A 23,660-nucleotide genomic window follows, 5' to 3' on the forward strand; every position below is an offset into this window, starting at 1 on the left:
AGACAATGTAGAAATGTGAATTTTTCCTCGGACCTCAGAGCTAGCGACACCTTGAAACCGGTTCGTACGCCACTCGACCACGGAGGTTTATATTTAATACTTATAAACGAAGAACGCAATCTATAGATTAGTTCAGCATAAAATCAAGAGCCATAAAGTCATTAGGCTATATTATACATTGCGTAAGTGGGACAAGTCTGTCTATACCATAATAATAGAATTAATGAAAGCTTACCGTCTCATTTCCTCCTTCTCCTGATCACTCATATTATTATACGCCTGCATCTTCTTGCTATACGTGTCCGTGGACCTAGGAGCCAGATCATACACCCCTTCACTTTCCTCCCCATTAACCATACCATCCTTAGCCTCATCGGTCCCTTCAGAATCCTTAACAGACTTGCTCTGTTCACTGTTCAAATCATCAGTCTTTATCGACACTTGACTACCATTCTCCAGAATCTCCTTCTCACTATTATTCTGACTGGATTTGATGCTAGACGTCTCACCGTTTTCAACGCCATTCGACAAGTCATTTGTGCTCTTATTCTTAGGGGGGTTAAGGTCGAGAACGGCTAGTTCCTCGTCTGATATTGGTTCGAGGAGTTTCGCGAGGTATTCTCTGGCTTTAGGGTATTCTACTTCTGTGTCCCCGGATCGTACGTGTTCGAGTAGCGCGTCGTGTACGAACACGTATTGTTCCTCTGTCTGTACGAGGTGGTTGCGTTGTGTTCGCGCTCGGCAGAGGAAGCCGAGAGGGGAGAGCGTGCCGGTCAGTTTGAGTTGGTTGAGCTGCGCGTCTAGTACTATGTACGTGCCTGTACGACCGACTCCGGCGCTACGAGGAAATAATATTGCATTTAGCTTGGCCATAAAAATAATATTTTTTTGAGACTGAATTTCTTGATTTAGTGAGATGAGTTGGACCCTATGTTTATGAAGTTTGTGTTCTTCGGCCAATCTTGACCAGGACTCATTTTTCAGATTATTAAAAAACATCTGGTTGTTTATACAATCCAGACTAATGAGCTTAAGTATATAGAACGCTGAGGTGTGTTTTGCCCACTAAAGGATATAACCCAATACACAAAAATCCACCAACACCTAAGTAATGTAACATTCTTTCTATTAAGATTAATTAATTCTGACCACATCGTGTTTTGGCAATTGAGTTTAATAATTCTCATATTATTATGTCTGTGTATAAAATTGAAAGTATTACGCTTATGTACGTATGAATGTACAGTGGATATGAATGAATCTCGGACTTTTTTATGCAGTCAGTGAAACCAAAGTTATGATGACCTCAGTGCATTTGTCTGTACGTACAAACATCTCTATCCATACCTGCAATGCACGAGCACGGTGGAGGGATGTTTCCCCGCGGCCTTAACAAAGGGTAGCACAGCGAGGGGATGTCGTGGGGTCCCGTGGTCGGGCCACACGGTGTAGTGGTACTGGACCACGGTGCGACCCTCGGACCCACTGCCGGAACTGTCGCCGCTGGTGGGGGAACTTCCCTGTAGATGATAAGGGGAATTTTTAGTATGTTTTTTTGGATGTCGTGTCATTTAGCACTGGTGAGGAAAAATCTTTGATTCATTAGTGTTCTACGAAGAAGTTTTCGATTACCGATTTTGATTTTTTTATGTGATAGAGGTAATAATTCCCTGATGGGAATGGTTCTGTTCTGCATCAATGAAGTTATTATTTATTTTAAAATAACGCAGCTAGTCTGATTTGAATAAACGAAAGGGCTAGTCAACGACTTAAAATTCAATCCAATTTTTCTTCTCAGTTGTATAGACAACAGACATTCACACAAAATGACTACGTCAGTGGTAGCATTTTAACAGTAACTTTGGCAACATCTACTATGCAAAACATACCAAATGGTATCAGGGCATGCAAGTAAGTATCAATTCAGTTGTTATCAATCAATTAATCAATGCTGTCGATGATGGGCTATCTTTTTCGCACGAGGGCTTCAATTAAACCCAATGCGCTTAGAGTGGTTCTGGAAGACTATCATTCCACCGATCCCAACTCTCTCGACATCCGCCCAAGTATCTTGGAAGTCTCTCAGACGAGTGAGTCCCTGGCCCCGCAGGCCCCGCGCGCGGTACTCACGGCGTGCGGCAGCGGCACGACGCGCATGTGGCGCACAGTGTACGCCGCGCGCACGTCCTCGTGCAGCAGCGTGACGCGCACGCCGCCGAACTCCGCCGCGCTGCCCGCGCCGCCCATGGGCCAGTACATGTCGCACTTGCGCTGCAACACAACACCACACTTACTTACATTGTACTCTCTTACAAAAGGCCTTACTGGAAATGAACGATCTGCGCGAATTGACTATTATTATTATAAAATAGATTTAAAAATCTAAATTCACTCATTTTCAATTGTCACTCCATTCGAATTATCAAAATCAGTCCATCCGTTTTTATAGTTGTAAATTGCATTGTCTCCGGGTTTGAAGCTAACCTGCGCACGCGCAGCCTGCTTGCTTACCGGGAAGTGACTTAAAATTGAGTACCTACAAGAAGCGACTATTTATCTGACTTCCTCAACCTACTTTCCTAGGGCAACACGATACCCCTTAATCAGACTATTTGTGGAACTTTCTTCTAACCACAGCGACTATTAAAGAGGTGTAAATAACAACTAGAATCCACAATTTAAAGTGCCTCCCGAAGCACAGAGAAACTCATTATTACATAGACGATCACTCAACTTGTAAAAATATTATTAAAAATTAACTAATTATATGCCATGCTTCTAATACATGAATATTTAATTTCCTTAATGGACATGCTTCTCTGCATATCGTCATCTCTTTTTTATACAAATCTTTAACTACAAGGTACATACCCGTCCCCTTTCAACCAAGTTGGTGATCATAACGACGGTGTGTACGCGGTGTTGCCAGATCATGCGCCAGAACGCGTCGAGTGTTGCCGGCGTCGGGCCCTGTGTTGCTATGTAGCGCCGTCGCCATATTAACCACTCTAATTTGACACGAGTTGATACGCCATCTGAGAAAAAAAAGCATCTTATTTTAATGAAATTAATTTCATATAATATGGGCGATAAATTCGTCTGCAATAATATTCTTTACGTAATTAATTAATTTTAAACCAGTCCGTCAAAAAGAAAACTTTCATTTCTATTTAGAAGATAATGTAATATACTAAGGTGCTGTTGTTATGGTTTTAACATATGCCACGAAACCCCTAGAAAATTAATTTCAATTATAAAAAAACATAAAACAATCACCCTATTAACTAAAAATTACTACACCTAACACATTAATAATTAAAAAAAGCAACAAAAGTTCAAGTCGTCGGACACAATCGGTCACGATCGGTCACCGGTGACCGACACTTTTTAAGCTAATTATTCTTGCACGTAAGACTCACCGATATCAACATACACGTCGTCCAACTCCGAATCTGAGTCGCTCCTCTCGGAATCCGAATCTTCGTTCTGGTCATCCGACTCCACTATGCCCGAGAACTCTATGTTGAGGAAGGCAGACTCTATGCCCTCCGCTAGGTTTGGTGGTGGTTTCGTTGGTTTTACTGATGATTGTCTGTGGGTATAATAGTATGTTATTATTCGATTGCAAGGATAGCCGAGTGGATTGTTATTAAAATTTATCCTAAAACACAAAAAAAAACAACATTTGTTGTCACCACGCCAAACCCACTGAGTGCGACGTACGAGATGCAAGTGTGATCGATTAATGCTTGTTCTGAGTCTGGGTGTATTTGGGCATTTGACTTTTAAACTAACTGGTGTGTAAATTCATTAATTAGGGAGTCATTTTTTTACACAAAATAATATCTCACACAAGGGAGTCATTTGCCTAAGAGTGTAAATAGGTAAATAGACTCAATCATCCATAAATGAATTTATAATAACAAGGTGGGTATACAAGATAGATCTGGCATTATCGCAATTTGAAACAGATGATATACACTACATAGGTTTAATACTGTAAACGATAGAGCGTGCGCCTATTTCGATAAACTAAATCGTTTTCCTTAGTCTGCACCATAAAATAAGTATCGCGATATTTGGGTTCACCTTACGAAGGTATATCAAGTGTGATGCTGATACCTGTGCGGTCGGTTCCTGCGCTCGAGCTTGCGGCGCAGCCTGGCGGCGTGTTGCGGCTGCAGCTGCGGCAGCATGCCGTCGATGAAGTTGGCGTTCACGTAGTCGCACGCGCCGCCGCGGCCCAGCCCCACGCAGCCCGCCGCGCCGCACCGCCCGCCCGCCGACACGCACACGCGCGAGTGGTCGTCTAGATACAGGGACATAAAGTATTCATAATAACTGGACATTTTTGAAGCCGTCTAGAGCATGTAGGCGATCTAACAGCTCCGATAAGGCAAGGCATTTATGATGTTATTTGATATTTTTCAGGTTCTTTTTTAATGTTTAAAAAAATAATGGTAGTTCAATGGCGACTATTGCAGTAAAACTTCTTTAAGCGCGATGGCGGTAACTGGATGACTGTTCAACGTACGGCAATAATGAGTCACGTTTCTGTACCATCCAGGTTCTTTTTACCAGATCGTGTGGTTTTGCTGTTGCGTAGTCATAGGTAATATAGACTTGTCCACAATATGCCAGAACTTTAGAATAGAGTCTTATGTGTTAAAAACTGACACACATTTAAATCGCCGGTCATTTAGCCAAGATATGTATGCTGATCTCATTAGTCTAAAGTTCTCGGTTAATGTTCAGCCTCCTTTATTTTAAAAATATATATTATTTCAATAAACAATTCATTAGATTAACTTACATGCAGTAATATTCAGGTATCGGTTCTTCAGTCTGTTCTCTGGCCTATGACTATGGTGACTCGTGTGTCCTAACGCGGCAGACTTCGCTACCACGATCTCGTACTCTTTACTGAAATCAGGAAAAAAAGAATATTATGTTTACATATAATTGTACAATTGTGAACGGTGCGTAGTATTTATTAATTGGTATGTTTGTGTATAGTTATTCGTGATAGTTTGTGTTTGTAATATGGCATCAACGGACTGTTTGTATTCTGAATGCTTCGTTTTAATTTTACCACAAACTCAATTGCTTCAAGTAAGCAATTATAGTTGTAGGACTTTACTTTGTATGTGAGAATCTGTATTGTATAATATCATGCCATCGCACCCATGTACACTGATACCAAACTATTCATGTGTGACTCGTTAGTCTAAACACTTTTTGTCAGATGGGAAATCCTCCTCTTTCTCCTCGTCCTCCCGCATTGGGTTGAGTGAGAGTGTCCCTCACTAAAACCCTCTCACGTTCCTTCCCTTGCCCCTTGCGTGCCCACCTGAAGCCGATGTCCCCGTCGGCGTGCAGCGCGGCCACGTGCGCGGGGAAGGCGGCGGCGCGCACGGCGGGCAGCGCGGGGCCCGCCATGCGCGGGGGCCGCGCCGCGCCGCCCGCCGCCGCGCCCGCCGCGCCGCCCGCCGCGCACGACACCAGCGGCGAGCAGCTCACCACTGCAACGGGGGGAACTATTATTATAATCAATGATAACCATCTCTACGGATAAACTTTCATAAATAGTAATCTACTCCACAGATTATTTTAGTCGTTACTTTGAACTGTAATTACACTAACAGCAGCTCTCTGACAGTTATTATATTAGTACTTTCACATTTATTATATTAGTATGGATTACAAAAACATAAACATGTCGATCAAAGACGGATCTATTCGGACCAACAAGCCATTTTTACAACAACTTAAGCATTAATGAATTTAATCCTTGTGTCGCGGAAGTTTCACAAATATTCAATTCACATGCACGAAGACACCCAGACTCAGAACAATTATTCGTGTATCACACAAATGCATGTCCTACGCGGGGATCGAACCCGCAACACGTAACGCTTTGGGGGTTTGGCGTAATGATCTTAACCACTAGACAGTCACGTGCAGTCAATTTAAATTCCCTTTAATATTATGACTAATACATCACCTAAAGTACTAATTTCAATAATTCAAGGAGAATTGATGACTATTATTTAACAAAACAACAAATATTTTCAAAGGCAACATTATTTTTTGTGTTTAAAGTACTAAAAGAGACCTAGCAGTATTATCAAATCTCCAAAAATGCATAAAGAGAACCGCAAATTAATAAAACATAGTACGCAATTCATTTTAACACGTTAAAAGGCATAAGATTAATTTTTCATACTAATTAGTAAAACAACAACTATTTTTCGAACCTTTAATGTTTAAGATACTAAACATGTTTAAAAGCCACTTAGTCTAGATGTCAAGACTACGAAAATGTGTTAAAGGGAATCAAAAAATTGTACGCATAATTGATACACATAAAAGGGCACATAAGGCTATTTTTCTCATGAATTCTCATTATTAAGGAAGTGTTTAAGGAACATAATAGTATACAAGGAATATTTTTAATACATAAATCAACACGTACCTGGTTTTTTATATGAGTTGAGTGGTGCACGTGCCGCTCTTTCTCCGCCTTCTTCTAAATAATTGTAAGCAGCACTGATGCACTTGCTCAAGCGAGCTCTACATCTGGATAAAAAGAAATGCTTTCTTGTATGTCTTTTAACAAATTCATACATTTTAATGTAGTTTTATCAAGAATCAAGATTACCGTCTTTTAATTAATGGGTCTAGATGCACCATTCCAAAAAGTTATGCCTGTAGAGTAGTACCGGCAAGAAATTCCATGAGTTACTCTTTTGAATATGATTTTTTACAGTATAATCTCTTACATGCTTGCAAAAATTCGTTAAATAGCAAATCCAATAAACTAAACCATTTTAAATAAAATCAGACATCCGAACATGGAAGAATCTGTGTTTGTTTTCGACATGTCATCGCAAAACTAGACTTTCCTCTATCACCTTTAAATTACTACTGTTTTTTTAAACGAGTTCCGCACCAAGTAATTTAATCCTTGTATCGCGGGGGGTTTCGCAAACATTCAAATCATATGCACAAAGACAAGACACCCAGACTCAGAACAACCATTCGCGGACCACACAAATGCTTGTCTTACGCGAACCGCGACCGAACCTGCGACACGTCGCGCTTAGTGGGCTTGGCTTGGTGACCTCAACCACTCAGCTAGTGTCCCCATACATCATACCTAATACTACTCATCGGGATGGTGCATATTCCAGAGTTACACTCACCTCCAGTACAAGACAGCAACAGCGACAGCGAACAGCAGCAGCGGGCAGACGGCGAGCAGCGCCGCGTTGCTGACGGCGCGGGCTGTCGGCATGTCGGCCGGGGACATCGCCTCCGAGTGGGCCGCGCACCACTCACTCGATACCTCCTGGAAGTATCAATACAATAGCTATAAGAGTCAGTCTCAATACATTTCGATAGTTACTATCGTGAGAATGATTCATTACTAATTGATGTAAATGCGCGACCCCGCCGCGTAAGCTCATGTTTAAGGACTCCGGTTGGGTCCGAAACTAGTCGGGGAACCCCGATAAATACGCGTGAGTAAACTTGTACATCATTTAATAATTATCAATACTATTTTATTAAATACAATCGATATTTTTTATCCTCAGACAGGACTCGAAGCTGCATCTCCTGTTGTACGCATGGGTCGCTTTAATAATAGAGCGATTTGGGTTAACGGATACTTAGCATGAGTGTTATGTATGGTTAATACTAGATAATTAAGAGGAAAATTCGTTGTAATTTGAGATGATATGCCTGTTTGCAGATGCCTGTCTGCTTACGGATTAATAATAATAATTTTCCGTCGTTTTCCCGTCTAGTTTAAAGTAAAGATAATGGAGAAGTATTTTTGTCTTTAGCCAGCATGAACACGCTTGTGGATACAGAGTCAGGGCTCATGGGAGACCTGTAGCCTTAAGAAAGGCCTTTGTCCGGGTTGCGCAAGGGTCCTTCAGGAGTTAAACAAATGGGTTAACCTCTGCAACATCTATAAAAACTTCAACAGTCTAGCTATCACGATTCGTTAGATATAGTCGGGTGAAGAACCGACGGACAGACAGCGGAGCATGAGTAACAAGATTCCGCTATGACTCTTTAGGTACAGAACTCCTAAAACGTAAACGGCTATACCACTTCAAAAGAGTTAGATATATAATAAAAACATTTACTTCCAGACAATTAAGCTTACCTCAGGCGGAGATTCAGCTCCATTGATGAAAGACTTCTCTCTGGCAACGGACTGCGTTACAGCGTACACTTTGACCTCGTACTTCGTCACGTTCCACAAGTCCACATCCTATATAACCAAAATAAAACATTACATAATCAGTAATAAACTGAAAAGTAGTGAAAAGCTATGAGGAATTTATTGAGACAAGGTTCTAATCACCAATTCACGAGCAATATGACCGAGAAATCTTTATTTTCGTTAAACAAATAGTATGTTCACTTTAAGCGAATTTAATTATTTGAAAGAAATGTAATATCCGGAAAAAAGTCGACAAACTAACATGGACATTGTTTGGTGATTCTACGAACTAAAAAAGCTAAAATTATAAATTTATCATTTATGTAAAATAAAATTACAGTAATTTTCCTCGGAGCTTGCGTGTGCATTTTCACAATTGGCAACACCAGTAAAAGCGAATTATTTAAAAAGGATATCACAATCAGAATTATTGATTTAGGTATCCGTTAGTTCAACAGTTCTGACTGCAGATATTAACAAACTGCCATCCCAACGGTTTACTGACAACTAACTCATAACATACATATATATTTTCCTGTTCATATGATCCATACTTCAATATCAAATCTTCCTCATTAATGAGACTAAATATAGAGGTGTCTGTTTGTTATTAATTAATGAACGCAAAAAGACATCTATGTCTGTTTCCCGTACACCTATGATATTTTCATAAAGTATTTTGCAAGTAAGAAAAGCTTTACCTACTAAAAACAACTAATATTGACTAATATTTGCAACGTGTTTTTAATTTTCTACCTATCTCGCTCTCACAAAAGCCAGTTTTTTTATTCAGGGTAATCCTTGTGGGCTCTCGCTTCTCTGGGGGGGGGGGGGGGCAACGGGTAGTTTCAGACTCACTGCGTTGCAATTCCCCATACAAACGACAACAAACCTGCTTGTGGTACATTTAGGATGATGGTTGGTTATCACTACCTCATAAAGGTGTACCTGTAGGAGCCAGACATCACGTAGTTTGCGATATCAGATTTAGACTAGTAGTACATTAATAGTAGCATTTGTAAGAGCTTATATATAGTATATAGTTATATACCATACCATAGGTCAGGTTTAGGGCATCCTGAGCCTTATATGTTTCGTACTTACGATGGGAATGGTGGTCTCTATATCGTTCTTGTTCGTGGGCAGCGTGAGTCTGGTCCTTGGCTGTTGTTCTGGAATCTTCCTCAATGTCACAACGTACTGGTCGAGAGAGTTGTTATACTCGAGCGGTTGACGCCATTGGAGGAATAAGGTACCTGAGAAAATAAATACGAGATAATTTTAATATTTATTTTTTACTTTTTAGTCCTATGAGGAGTACCAATGGACAGTGTTAATATTTCTCTGACGACGTATAGACTTTAAATGCTCAGTGTGTCTAAAGCTGTGCGTGTGGCTGAGCTTCTGTTAAAGGCCCATTTGAAGTTAAAATTTTTGTTAACCATTTTAAGTTATGGTCCTGAATACTCCAAAAAAATAGATTTTGCTTGCAGCCTTTGACACCACAATTGAAATGTGTTTGTGGCCCTTAGAAAAAATGGTTGAGTATGGCTACCCTAAGGTCAATAAAGTAAGTTAGTCTAGTACTTGATAATCAGTGAAAGATATATTTTTTTATCATAGTACAACACCGAAGCATTTAGTAAACAAATAATCGGTGGGAAATACAAGATGCTTAAAACAATTGAAGCCATTATTGTAATAAAAAGCACTGAAAAAAGTATTATTCTTGTTAATTATAACAACACACGCAACTACAAATATTATCACAATTCAGAGAGAATCTTGATTAACAACCATGACGAATGCAAACATTTCGTAATTAACGAATATGTTTAGAATAACATTATAATTAAAAAAAATACTAGCTACCATAAAGAGATTCAGAGAAAAAAACCAGAGGTATGAAAAATACATGTTTTCCTATTCTCAGACCTACCGAATATGAACACAAAATCTCACTAAAATAGGTCGAGCCATTTCGGAGGAGTTGAACACCGTACACCGTGACAAGAGAATTTTATATATTAGGTAACTTACGTTTCGTTGAATCACAAGTTAGATTCAAGATAATCGGAGCCGACGGTGGTTTAACATCGGTCAACACGTACAGGGGGTCCGACTTAGGTCCCAAACGATCCAACAAATCGGACGACTGGACGCCATCTAGCGAGAAATTGTAGAAAGCTCGCACCCAGATCTTGTATGGAGTGAACGGCTCTGAAAGTAAATAAAAATTGTATTAGTTTTAGACGGAAATGAAGCAGCAGTTTTGTTGTTAAACAATTTATAATAGATACAGATATCAAGCAAGGTCGTTGGGACATTATCTAAGTGATAAAAGCTAAATTGAATGATATTCGTATCAGCTGTTTGGTGCAATCAGACTTCATTGATGGATTCTGTTTAAAAAAAATGATAAAAGAAATGGCTTAAAACAGACCATGTTAAAAAAAAACAGAAAACAGACATTTACTCAAGCACAGAAAAAAGGGTTAAGGCTTAAAATAAATGAATAAATGTTTAAAACTATTCACATGAGGAACAAAAAACCTCCATACACAATAATGACTACGAAGTTTGCCAGTAATTTACAAGGAGACATCAAAATGCGATTAGTAATGTAGACAATTAAGACTGTTGAAGGTATTTAGTGCTGTAATTGGATCAACGTCTTACAAACCTACATCATATAAGGAGAAATAATCATTCTAATTGATTGAACAAACTTGGCATTGTACAAGGAAATAGTCAACAAAAATAACAATAGAGCAATTTGAATTTCTCATTAATTTCGATGAATATTAAGTTCGTGTAAATTGTATCAAAAAAAACATGCAAATCACGGCCCTAAGACTTTCTCCAACCGCATTATTAAATAAGAATCAACGGTTACAACAACGGCAAGTAAAACTATGAACGCCACTCACTCAGGTTTCTCAAGCGGAACCCGACGACTTTCGTCACCTTCCCGGATGTGTTCAAAAGGGTCAGGTTTTTCGTCGCCCTTGAGTAGTCCTCCATGCCCAAGTCGCTGGGGAACACGTTCTTTCTCTTCACGCTGGCCGATGTCTGCGTGCCATTCACAATACTGACCCCGTACTTAGGAACTCCTTGCTCGTAATACAGGACATAAGCAACCTGTGTGGTAGTATGTGGCTTTGTCTGACTGTACGATTTCTTTACCACTTCTTTTGGAAGCTCAAACGCTTGGTGCGTTTCCAGTTCTTCCAGATTCTTCTCAAAGTGTTTCGTATCTGTTGCGTTGTCTTGCCGTCTTTTTCTATGTCTGTGTGATCGTACTTCCCTTCTACTTCTGAAGTCGAGTGAGTAATCATCATTGTATTTCTGTTTGTCGTTCTTGTAGAAGTTGTATGATGTGTACTCGAAGTCTTTCTGTCTCTCTGCGCTTAGTGGGTTGGATTCTGATTCTGAGCTGATGACGTCATTGACTGGTTCGTCCCCCTGTGGTTCTTTGTTGGACGTGGCAGTTTCAGGGTCTGGTCTTGAAGTGTGAGTTTTTATGTCAGCGTTAGTGTTGGGCAGAGTGCGTAGCGTGAAGGTCAATGGCGGGGCCCATGATAGGTGGACCTCCTCGGTTGTTACGTTATTGGCTGTCAGGTTTTGAGGTGCGGACGGAACTGGAAAGAAAAATAAAAATGTATTAAAATAAGGTCGATTTTTTTCTAACAAAACATTCTTATTCTCTCCCTTCTGTCCATTTTCCCTTTTAAAATGGATGAAGTTAAATAAAAAAATCTAGAAATTTTATACAATGACACATCATTGAAATCTATAACCGCGATATAACACATACAAACAGACAATCATCTCCACAAGCGACAATACTGACAAGAGCGTCCGTATGACAATTTATCGCTAAATTCTAACTTTCAACCTTTACATTGTAGATTGTGACTAAGAGACATTATTAATAGAATAACAGTCATATTATCAGGGAATATATATTTACTCCTACATCTAGACATTCTAGGCGTCTGGAGTACTATGTGAGATATCTAGAATAATTTTCAAAAGTTAATACGGGTCTCCGGACAATGGGAAATACGGAGTGTCCGTTTGATCGTGAAGGCGAAAATTATTTCTTCTCATAATTGCATTTTATTTTATTCAGGTGTGTTACATCTTTGACGTCAATACTGTATTTAAGGGACTCTTAAGGCCCATAAAAAGTGTCTTTAGCCGAGACATTGACTAAGTCTAATAAATAGAGTAGCATAAACGGCATGATAATAATAAAAATATACAGCGTATTTAATTTAAACGAATAGCATTTCTATGAAGACATTTTATATTTGTATTTCGACATTGATCCAGCAGACACCGTCTAGCTGACAATTTTTTTTATAACGTGTAATAGCATATTTTGTTCCCCAAAGTGAGGACAGGGCTGTTCTGCAAGTTGCAAAACGTACCGATATAGTTTCGAGGACTATGTATGATTTGAAAAATCAAATTTACTTTCTTATTTTTTTATAGCACCACAAAAGATTCGTGAAGAAACTTAGATTCTGAAAATTAGAATTTGATAACGACAACCCACTATCATGAGCTAGCGTGACCTTTTTGAAACGATTTTTGAAACGTTATATTTTTGTCCATGTTTACAGGCTTTCGAATGAGTAAAGCGGTATTTAATCGTTTCAAGTTTACTACATCTATACTAATATATAAAGCTGAAGAGTTTGTTTCTTTGTTTGTTTGAACGCGCTAATCTCAGGAACTACTGGTCCAAATTGAAAAATTATTTTTGTGTTGAATAGACCATTCATCGAGGAAGGCTTTAGGCTATAAACCATCACGCTGCGACTAATAGGAGCGACGATACAATGGAAAATGTGAAAAAAAGCAGGGCAGGTGTAAATCATAACTTATATCTTCTGCCCACGGGGACGAAGTCGTGGGCAACAGCTAGTAACAGATATATGGATTATCGTTCCTGAGTTATATCTCACGTCTCCCGACTGAACAGCTACGTATAGTATTATAACTGATCGGAATTGGGTGAGCTATTCGAGGTCAACGAACTGATGTTAACGTATGGAATGCACTTGCAGATAAACGTCTGGAATCCCGGAATTATAGATTTAGTTAATGTATTGTGATAAATTACTTTTTATTTTTATATCCATTTAAAGTTTGAGTGTGTATAATGCCTAGGGATTGTGGTTAAATATATTTCACTAGCAAAATTATAAAACCCACTTGCAGAGAAATACAAATCGAAATCACCATGACAGGAGTGCTTTAGCGCGTATCTTGAATTGAAATACATTTTTTTGCGAAATTGCTGTAGCTTAAATCAGAAATAGAAAGATGGAAGGACAGAAGAGAAGGAACGGAAGGTCGAGGTACACAACCTCCTTAAAATGATATAAAAAATACTTTGCTGAAATTTGTAAGAATGGATAGATTTGCGTAACTCAATTAAGCTGAAACGTCTCTGGACTGATCTAAATGAAATATGCCAATTAAAAGCTTTATTTCAAGATTATTTCATAGAATAGACAATCTATACTCAATGCCTATTACTTAATACAGTCGTACCTTAAGGAGATGAAATGTTTGTTTATTTTGTTATAATAACCCTACCCTTATACCACCTAAGTACAAAACGGCTGAGCAATTATTGATATCTGATTGATACTATTAGCACTGGTCAGTTTCCCGTGATAATTTAAGGTTTCACCTAATCATTCGTGATATACGGGAGCGTGGAAATTATCAATTAAACATTGTTTTCTATCCTTCAATTAAGGTTTTTGATGGCACAACCGACAATTAAAAATAAAACATTAATGTACAGTGAGTTTTCAGCTCATGTGAAAGAAGACAGCTTTTAAGGGCGCGGTACCGAAGTTAAGCAACGCTTCATTAGTTCATAATTTTGATGTGTGACTTATTTGTTTAACTTTACTTTAGAAAAGCATCGTGAATCCATCAGTTTGACCTTAAACTTGACCGACTTTTCTACTAGTCGCAACAACAACTAGCGTTCGATTCTATTACAAGTATTTTGTTAATATCAATGGATAAATATAATTTCATTGCGGACTATACAAAGTATCAATTAAGTCTACGAAAACGATTTCCATCACAGCTGTAACAGGTCAATGCCCCGATCTCTGCAAACTTCACAGCGATCATACCATAAAATTCAGTCTAGAACTGAGAAAAAACATTTCTTCAGTCTCTTGTCGAGACAATGGTTTTAAAAAGTTGAAGCTACGTTTCAGTATACAACTAAGGGTGTGTCAGTGCAATCAAGAAGACTTCAAAACCAACTTTTTAATTTACTATGATTATTCAGTGTCCTAGAAATCGACGTCAAGACGAAGTGGCATGATGGCAACAGTTTCCAAAAGAATATAGATTTTATGGGACACCCTCTATATCAAGAAACCATCGACGCAGATTACTTATAACAATCTGATATATAAAAGATATGACGATACGTTAACACAGTAAGCGATCGAGATCTAATGTAATACTTTCATTTATCATGTGAATTAGAGAGATCACCAACGATATCTCATTCACGGCTCAATGAAACTGTAATGAATCGCTTAATAGTGAAATTATGTTTAGTTATTAATTAACGAGAGCAGCATACTTAGCTTGTTGATGGACGATGATGGACCATTAATTATGACCTACAGCTACGACGTTATAGACTATTTACCCTTTAAAACCTTTTTTTTGACAAGGCGGGGATAGCCTCATTGACACCCACCTCCTCGGAAGTAGGTAGTGTCAGACTCTTACTGACTAAACCTGAACAGCCATGCAACGTCTCCTGCCTTTTGGCCGGTGCGTGGCAATTCATCATGAACCGACCGCGGCAACCTTTAAACCTACGTTTCTTTTTGCTTTTAAATAGCTCATACAATAACCTAAACCCCAGATTTAACTAATTATTTTGGCATGATTGTAAAGATGAAATTTTAGTGTAATTAGTAAAGGCACTTAAAAAACTCATGGGAAACGAAGCTTCCATCAACAGCAGCATAGATATTTGCCTAACCATCCACTCATAAATCAGTCTCAAAGCCATCCATGTTCTGCCCATCATATAAGTACAACGGCGCAGTGTTAAAAGTTTCCAACACATTCCTACTTATAAAATCCATATAATTCAATATAGATAGGACATAGGAAGCTTGACACTCGACTAGCAAGTATCCCGCATCCTGCAGGCGTGTCTCAATCTTAATACCATTGACAGACACGCGATTTATCTTACGAGCTGTATACGAGGTGTGATATTATAAACTTAGGCTTAAGTGATTAATTGGAGTATTAATTATAATACCTGATCTGTGTCGTAGGTAGCTTACGTCAGAGGTTTATAAAAATCCACTGCTAATACAGTAGACACTAGTAAAACAGAGATTTTGAATGTATGTTTGTTTTAGACGATTGCACCTGGATTTATGACTCTAAACTATAACGAGTGGAATGAATATATATATATATATTTAGGCTGATAATTTTAAATGCGGGAAAATTTGCAGCTAATCGCAATTAAATAAACGTTAATTTAATACCGTGTTTATTCTGATGAGCCGTTGATACATTTTTTACGGTCATATTAATACAAGAACTATTTTTGCTCTACATGGTGTATTTGGTACCGATCGTTCCACCGTTCTTGGTATAATTCATAACTGAGACAATATCATAAGACATATATGACATTCGAAAACAACCATACCTTTCTCGATAAGTCATGCAAGTTTGATTTAATCTCAAAAACAAGATAAAGAACGAAAGATAACTTCTTTTGTTTATTTATTTCGAGTAAAATCATTACACTTGGACGTGATTGTGATAAATATATTAGGGGGATATTCCGATGTATGGGCCGGCTCGTTATGCAATTATCCACCCTACAAATACGCGTGAAATTACTATTTTTCCCTTCTGTTCCGCTGTATAAAATAAACATTTATATTTGTAGTGTATAAGATTTGGACTATAGCTGCCTGTTACTCAATTTCGAGGGGATTACTAGCACCTATAGAAGACTATTGCAGTTGTAGAAGCCAGACGGTGCAATCTACGGCTTTTGGGGACGTTTCTCTTCCACAACTGCAATTTTACGTGAAAAACCACACCCTTCATCTTTCGAGTCCTGGTAGTCCAGTCCATTCATTGCTAGTCACTGCGCCAACATCTATAACTTTATAAGTAGATTTCGTTTTTACCAAAACATAGCTACAATAGTAGAGTAAGTATACAACCTTCGAGTCTAGAAGAACGATACTTATCTAAGTGGCTTTCAAATATGTTGAGGCAAAGTAAGTGCAGCATGACACCCTAATTTAAAAACACCTTTTGATACTGTCCCGATCAGCAAAATGAGCCTAAATCCCGATTTTTTGACTCCATGTACCGATTTAAAACAAATCAAACCTGGCAAAGATACTTAAGTACGACCTCTGTTAACAATAGATTAATAGGCCAACTGCACATACTATTCTAGAGCCGAGCATTCAATTAAATATTCTCTAATAAATTCACTTTTTAATAAAATTATAGTTTATAATGTGCATAAATTACGTATTCAATACACGATCTGTCTAACATCCCAATCGTTAAATCGTTATTTGAGTTATTCCTATGAGCTAATTTTCTATCTATGGATTAAAACACAATACAAGCGCATCAGATAAGGGCACGAGCGTATCCGTTAAGATAACAATATAAAAATAAACAACTCCATAACCCATTCATAACATTTTATAGCCATTGTTTTTACGATTTCTCAAAACCGTGATTCGCTTGAACATTGTTATTTTCGCAAATATTTAGAAAACACGCAAGGATCACATGTTTTCGTCGCAAAACTTGGATGTGTACACAAGCCCCGCTTCTTTCAAGGAAAACCATTGAGAAAATCTCTTATAAAACTCGAAACGCTTGCAGACACCCCATTTGTAACTACAAAGGCAAACAGAAACCACACTCAAAAATTGCGGTAACTGTGTTAACGATCTACAAGGCCCAATACTCTCGTAACAAACAAAATTAGCACTAATTTCTGAAACAACAAAGAATATTTTTCCATGGCAGTCGTATCTAGTGGAAAATGAATGAAAACCTAGCGATTAGGTGACAATTAAAGTGTTACGTCGGTCTTAAACAATAGTATGGAGGTCATTGTTCTATTACGTAACAATAACATTGCGTTTTTATGATGTTCAAACTGTATAAGTCGGTATGTTTTAGTCGGTGCTGTTATAACTCAAAGCTATGACAAACTGATGACCTAATTGGCACGGTGCTTCCTGCTTGACCTCCTAAGCAAAGAGCACGGGATAAACATTTGTGTGGTCTGCAGATATCTGCGACTGCGGACGTGTTTAATGTAAAATGCGATAACAGTTTTGTTATAGACGAAAAGATGGCTGGATTAGGTAGAAGGCTAACGGCAACGGAACAAATGTTTGGCAAACAAGATTTGATGCGATTCTTTGAATAAAGTAAGGGGCTATAGAAGATTACAATTTTCTTTTAAACTTATATTCCTTCTAATTCCCATAAACATACATATTTTAAGGAACTTTAAGCTTGAAGATTTCTAAAAACACGTTCATTATAAAAGAATCTATATTAATTAACGAAGATAAATTCAAGATTAAGCTTAGCTTATCTTACCGATATTTTTACGAATATAGAGCAAAAGTGTTAAAAGGCGATTAAAGGATTATGTCAAATGGATGTTGTCTGTATTGAGCTAAAAATAACATACTACGACAACAGAGGGATAGCAGTGACATGAACAGTGATTCTAATAAAGATTTTAGGTTTTTACATAAATTCATCATTTTTTATCCTAGATGTTGAAAATTTACTCCGGTAGTTGGCATCATCATGCTCGTTTAATCCCAATTACAAGGAATGAGCGATACATTACGTTTGTTTGAAATGGTAAGAGTCCAGCATACTTCTCTGCCTTGTCCAGAGTAGAAAACATCCATGAGAACTTCTAAAAAACGTGTGTCGAATATAAAAATATTTGAAAAAGTGAGATTTTCTTAAAAAAAATCATTGATGAATGAGGATTGCTACCAATGAACTCTACTGACAACAATGTAGGGGAAAAAATGCGAAGAAGTCTCATAGATTAAATGAACAACGACGTCTAGAGCCGAACCAATCAATCAACTTAGCTACAACGCCAATAATTTCAAAGTCAAGACATGATCTACTACTGGTAATAGCTCAGCACTTAAAGAATTATCACGACTTAACGACAGCAACAATCGTATTAACAGAATGAAAAAAAACGTTTGTCTGTATATTGCACGTTATATGGCCTTATATATCTTAGTAGTGACAGTCCCCTGATTTATGACTTGCTAAAACAAACCTCGTTAAATTACTCGTACAACTCACGCGAGGTGACAACAACTTCAACATAGCTTTCTTTAATACTTATAGCTACTGCTTTTCATACGTTTTATGATCCGATTATGCGTAATGGGGTAAGCTGGCTTAACGTGCAAATTTCACTCTCGTACGAAGAGTAGTTTTTGCTCCATATTCCAGTCTCTGAATTTCTCTGCGTATTTAGTTTTGCTATCGTGATTGTAAACTCCAAAAAGTCTTGTGAATAATTTCATGTTTTTGTCATGAGTATCTAGTACAGGTTTAAAACTAGCTGCTCGTCCTCAGGTAACCGTCCAAGATTATCATCTTTAGTATTTGCGACATCGTGATTCAAGAAAGTTTGTATCACAACGCATAAATGACTTACTCTACAGTGCATTAAAAAAAGCAAACCGTAAATAGCTCCATTAAAAACTCGGGCACTCATCACATCTTCTCCGATCAACATCTGTCCATCTATAAAATTCGATATCTAAGAAATACATTCACATCTTTTATCCAAGTCTATGGCATAACATCAGTTACTTAATCACGGTGTTACGTCTGAGCAATTTCGCGAGTAATTATTTTCCTCTTACTGTCTGCACAGGGAGTCTTCAGGGTCCAATACCCAAGAAGGTTAAGATCCATTGTAATGGACAAACGATAAAATTCAGGTATTAAACTGAGATATTTTTGGACAGAACCCAGCATTGTGAAGATTTTGAAGATGTTAAACATTACAGCATGTCATTTCCTTTCGTTATGCTTCTCGCTCTATTTAATCAGGTAGCCTTTATGTGTTTTGGACACTTGAGTATACCGTTTTTACTAAATAAATTATTTGCTTGTAAAAACCATTAGTTACACGTTGATTTACTTGACATGACATTGTTTGTTTCAGTAAAACTTCAGATCGTTAAAATTATTTTCGTAAATAAACGTTATTATATCCAAAAGAAATCTGAATACATATGTCAGAGTTATCTGAAAAGATATCTCAACTATACCACAAGAGCATCCAAAAATAAAAGTTCCTGGAATCCCTGCCTCGGGCAAATCTCGAATACAACAAAACAATCCTTATAAATAGTTTCTAAACAGCTGGAAAGAATGGTTCTCAAAACATTAGGCAAAGTTGCCCAACGATCAGAATAGGGAACTGCCTCTTAATTAGATGCAAAGCAAATAAAATAACCAAAAGGGCAAAGGGTTGTTGTTCTAGGCGCGCGCAATCCCTCGATAGATACGCAACAAGTTTCTTTAGATCTGTTATCAAGTATAAATTGAGAAATAGTTAAAGTCGTTTTCTGTTAAAGTACGGCGACAACTTAGTAAGGTCCTGTGAGTTATTGTGCGATAACCTCTCATCCGTTAGGTGAGAAACACAGGCCTATAGTTGTATCGAAATAGGGTTAATGGCGAACGTACACTATTTCACGTAGGCCTTACAATGTCTATAATGAACAGCAGTTTAGTAGGAGTCATAGAAGGCATTATATTTATTTCTAGGGCAAACATAAGGAAGACTTCCAAAAGTAGTAATAGGTGTCGTCGAAGGTTGTGTGTTTAAACATACACAAAATTCGAGAAAAAAAAGAATCTAGCTGAAGATAAATATGGCCACATACATAAGATTATCATGCCTATCAAAAGAAACAGCCTCGAAATACCCAAGAACAACATTTTCATTCTCGGAACAAAAATATCAGGGAAAACTAAAAAACACAGCCCGGGACAAGAAAGCGTCTGAAATTGGATTGCGTAAAGAAAAAACTTTTTGATTTGATTGCCACTTTCTATTTGCGTTGGACATTTTATCGAAATAAATTAAGCCATAACGTTATTGAGTAATAAACATTTGCATTTATATAATTTTAAAAAATGAGACTACTCGGCAATAGATAAAAATTGAAAACACAAATTTGCATGATAAAAAGATCACCAATTGGTGTCAAAGTTAATTTGTTTTGGGAACAATTTCCGGAGACACGCTTATCTTTTTCAGTAAAAATAGAATTTGACACTCAACTATGCCCGTACTTATTTTAAGTAACTTCACTGTTTTTTCGTGGCACAGGAAACTTTGCTGAACGGGGAATATCGGCTTACCTAAATATGACAGAACCTTTATTTAAGTACCATGTCAAATGTCGGGTAACTTTTCCTTTTATTTGGCTACTCAGTAAGCCTTGTCCAAAATGGTTCTCGTGAATTTAGAAGTGTCTCTCAGTTACAAAATGTGGCAGAACCGCATGATAACATCGCGGTATCACTTAACACAAACTAAGTTCCATAACTAAGTGCAACAACAATAAAGTCGACTAGGAGTTCAAAACAAATATTGTTTTAAAGGGAAAACTAATTCAAATGTCCATATTACGTGTTAGGAACATTTTATAACTACGGAAGTAATTGTCGACAGTTTCTTAGAACATAGTCGATGCAGCTAGGTCAGCGTGTTTCTAACCGGCATCGGTTCAAAGCTTATGAATGGTTGTTAAAAAGACATGCGGATAATATACAGAAACATTTGCTATGGCAAAACGAAATTATTTGAGCTATTTAAACTATAACAAGTTTCATAGTTATTGGAATATGAACTAGAATATGGTCTGTATTTGGGTTAGCCAACTGGTAGTTGTCAAGAGAAGCTCGATGCTTATGAACTTTAAAATACAAGGAAAAGAATATGTTTAGAATAAAAAATTAAATTAAATTAAGTAGAATAGTTAATTTCAAGAGATCCTTGAAATGGGACAAGACAACACGATAGGCCCAGTTAATCTCGAGTCATCGACAGAAATATTAACCAACTTCACTCTTTCGATAAGTATTTTTACATCACAACAAGATAGGCACGTGTAAAATAAAAACAAGAAAGAAAAAGACCAGAAAAAATTACATGATTATTGCGTTCTTTGTGTTGTTCATCGAAAACCCTAACCCTGGCATTTGCAATTGGGTACCACAGAAACTTGCGACGTATGCAAAAGGCTTACAAAACATTGTTACACTAACTAATACACATTACTCACAGCTATTGTCTGCCCTTGTTATTCTGTAATCGTATTTATATAAACAGTGCCTATTTCCACGTGGACTTAACGAGCAACAGTTTCCACAACTTACTTGGCCTGTGCAAACATAAACCTTAATATTTCAACGTCGGCTTTTAACACACCTTTCTCTAATTTTTCACTTTTATTTACAGCTTGCATTTTCATTTCACTTTCATTGACCCCCTTACCAAGCAACATTATTGTAGCGTTAACGATAGTAAACGCAATGTATGGTGATGATATTTCACTACGAGACTGCCAACACAAGATTTAGACATGTCTGGGTCACATTTTACTTTTGCTATCAATTGTAATGTTTACTCGCACAGGACCTGTGCAACTACACTCACAATAGTGACAGCCTTGCTGAGTACTGGTTTAATAAAATATCCTTCTTATCTTCATAAGGCTTTGATCTACACTCCTAGAAGAAGAATTGAACGTTTCTTTACAAGAACATAGCACAATCTGGACACAGCATTTTTTTTTGTCTTTTTTTCGGAATCTTTACCGAAAGGGTAAAAAAGGAACCGTACTAAGGCTCGACTGTCTGTCCGTCATAAATCGTGATAATTAGACACTGAACTTACCACAAATTACATATTTCTGATGATGCGGCGATAACCAAGTTCCCTTTAGCCTATTTGTACGGAATCCCCAATTTCGCGAGTCCGACTCGCACATAACCGGCTTTATTTTCGGCGGCCAATTACTTTGACGAGTAGGTACATTGACACACGGCTTTAGGAGTGCTTTAACAATCAAGATTCTCCTTCAAATGCACTCTGATGATTGGTGCCTAACGTTGACAGTACAACGGCTGTTACGTACAACATGTATGGATGAAAAATATTCATTCCTCGCCAAAATTACAAAGTACATACTGCCTTAATAAGCAAGGTTAATGCAAGACAATGCTTAATACTTTTTGGAACTTCAACCTTAAGGGCAAAGCGTGTTTGTAATAATTAATAACGCTTACAACGATTCACATTTCACATTCGATTCCCTAGATACATATTGTTTTGTTATTACACATTGCGTAGTATGTGATACTGTTTAATAATCATTTTCACCTTTGACGACGCGTACTAATTGAATATTAATCTTTACAAATCTGTTAAAAATGTACTTCTTCAAATAGAAACCAGAACAAAAAAATGTCTTACAGACATTAAATCTGTCGAAAAAAAATAGGCCGCCTCAATTATCACACCTTTGAAACTGTAGAACGAATACACGTGCCGAACAAGATAAAAAAGCAAAGAAAAAATCAGCTTGCTCTTAGAAAGATACTATTCGCAAGATAAGAAAAAAAAACTGCCTCAAAATCGCGCCTAAGGCTACGTTTAGACACACGTGGAACGATGCGTGTTGCTCGCATAAATATTTAAGACGAAGGCATTCCTTTATGGCATTACAAAGAGGCTAAAATGTATTATTATTGATCCAAGATAGCTCAACTTTTCACGAACGTTTCGATGTAAATCAACTTTAACTTTGTCAATTGACGAAAAGTTTATAGGAAACTTTCCAGTAGACGTATAACTTATTTTATATAGTATAATTATTTTTCCTAAGTATTTTCAACATTTAAAATGCATTTCTTCTTTTATAGGTCATCTGCAAAACCTTTTGTTAGCAGTACCTGTGCTTATCAGTTTTACAAATATCGCATCTCTCTATTTTCCATAAATAAATACCAAAACATCTTAATACATATAAATTACGCATCACGCTGTTTATACGCGATGGACTCCCTAAACTACTCAACCGATTTCAATCAAATTTGCACACCGTATAGAGCTTGATGCAAAATTCGATTTGAAGATATGTATCCAACCTCCTACTTATAACGCAGACGAGATCGCTGGCAAAAACGAGTATTATATAAGAAAAAGATAATCTTTAAAACCTCAAGAGGAGACGGTAGCGTATAATTTCCCGCTGTCAGTAGCACCGGC

At 37.5% G+C, this 23,660-nt stretch overlaps 1 protein-coding gene across 1 annotated transcript in view; it reads right to left on the bottom strand.

Moving 5' to 3' along the window:
* LOC113498263 overlaps positions 1-23,660 on the bottom strand; it is a 37,611-nt gene that overhangs the window by 9,814 nt on the left and 4,137 nt on the right. Inside the window, exons 2-15 of the mRNA XM_026878212.1 lie at positions 11,170-11,880; positions 10,280-10,459; positions 9,344-9,495; positions 8,180-8,287; positions 7,206-7,351; positions 6,472-6,579; positions 5,351-5,515; positions 4,814-4,923; positions 4,123-4,309; positions 3,420-3,592; positions 2,872-3,035; positions 2,131-2,271; positions 1,348-1,520; positions 236-838 (exon numbers count right to left, since the gene is read on the bottom strand). Of these exons, the coding sequence (XP_026734013.1) occupies positions 236-838; positions 1,348-1,520; positions 2,131-2,271; positions 2,872-3,035; positions 3,420-3,592; positions 4,123-4,309; positions 4,814-4,923; positions 5,351-5,515; positions 6,472-6,579; positions 7,206-7,351; positions 8,180-8,287; positions 9,344-9,495; positions 10,280-10,459; positions 11,170-11,880 (3,121 nt within the window). The remainder of the gene's footprint in view (positions 1-235; positions 839-1,347; positions 1,521-2,130; positions 2,272-2,871; positions 3,036-3,419; positions 3,593-4,122; positions 4,310-4,813; positions 4,924-5,350; positions 5,516-6,471; positions 6,580-7,205; positions 7,352-8,179; positions 8,288-9,343; positions 9,496-10,279; positions 10,460-11,169; positions 11,881-23,660) is intronic.

Source organism: Trichoplusia ni, chromosome 10 (assembly GCF_003590095.1).
Source record: "Trichoplusia ni isolate ovarian cell line Hi5 chromosome 10, tn1, whole genome shotgun sequence".
Lineage (NCBI taxonomy): Eukaryota > Metazoa > Arthropoda > Insecta > Lepidoptera > Noctuidae > Trichoplusia > Trichoplusia ni.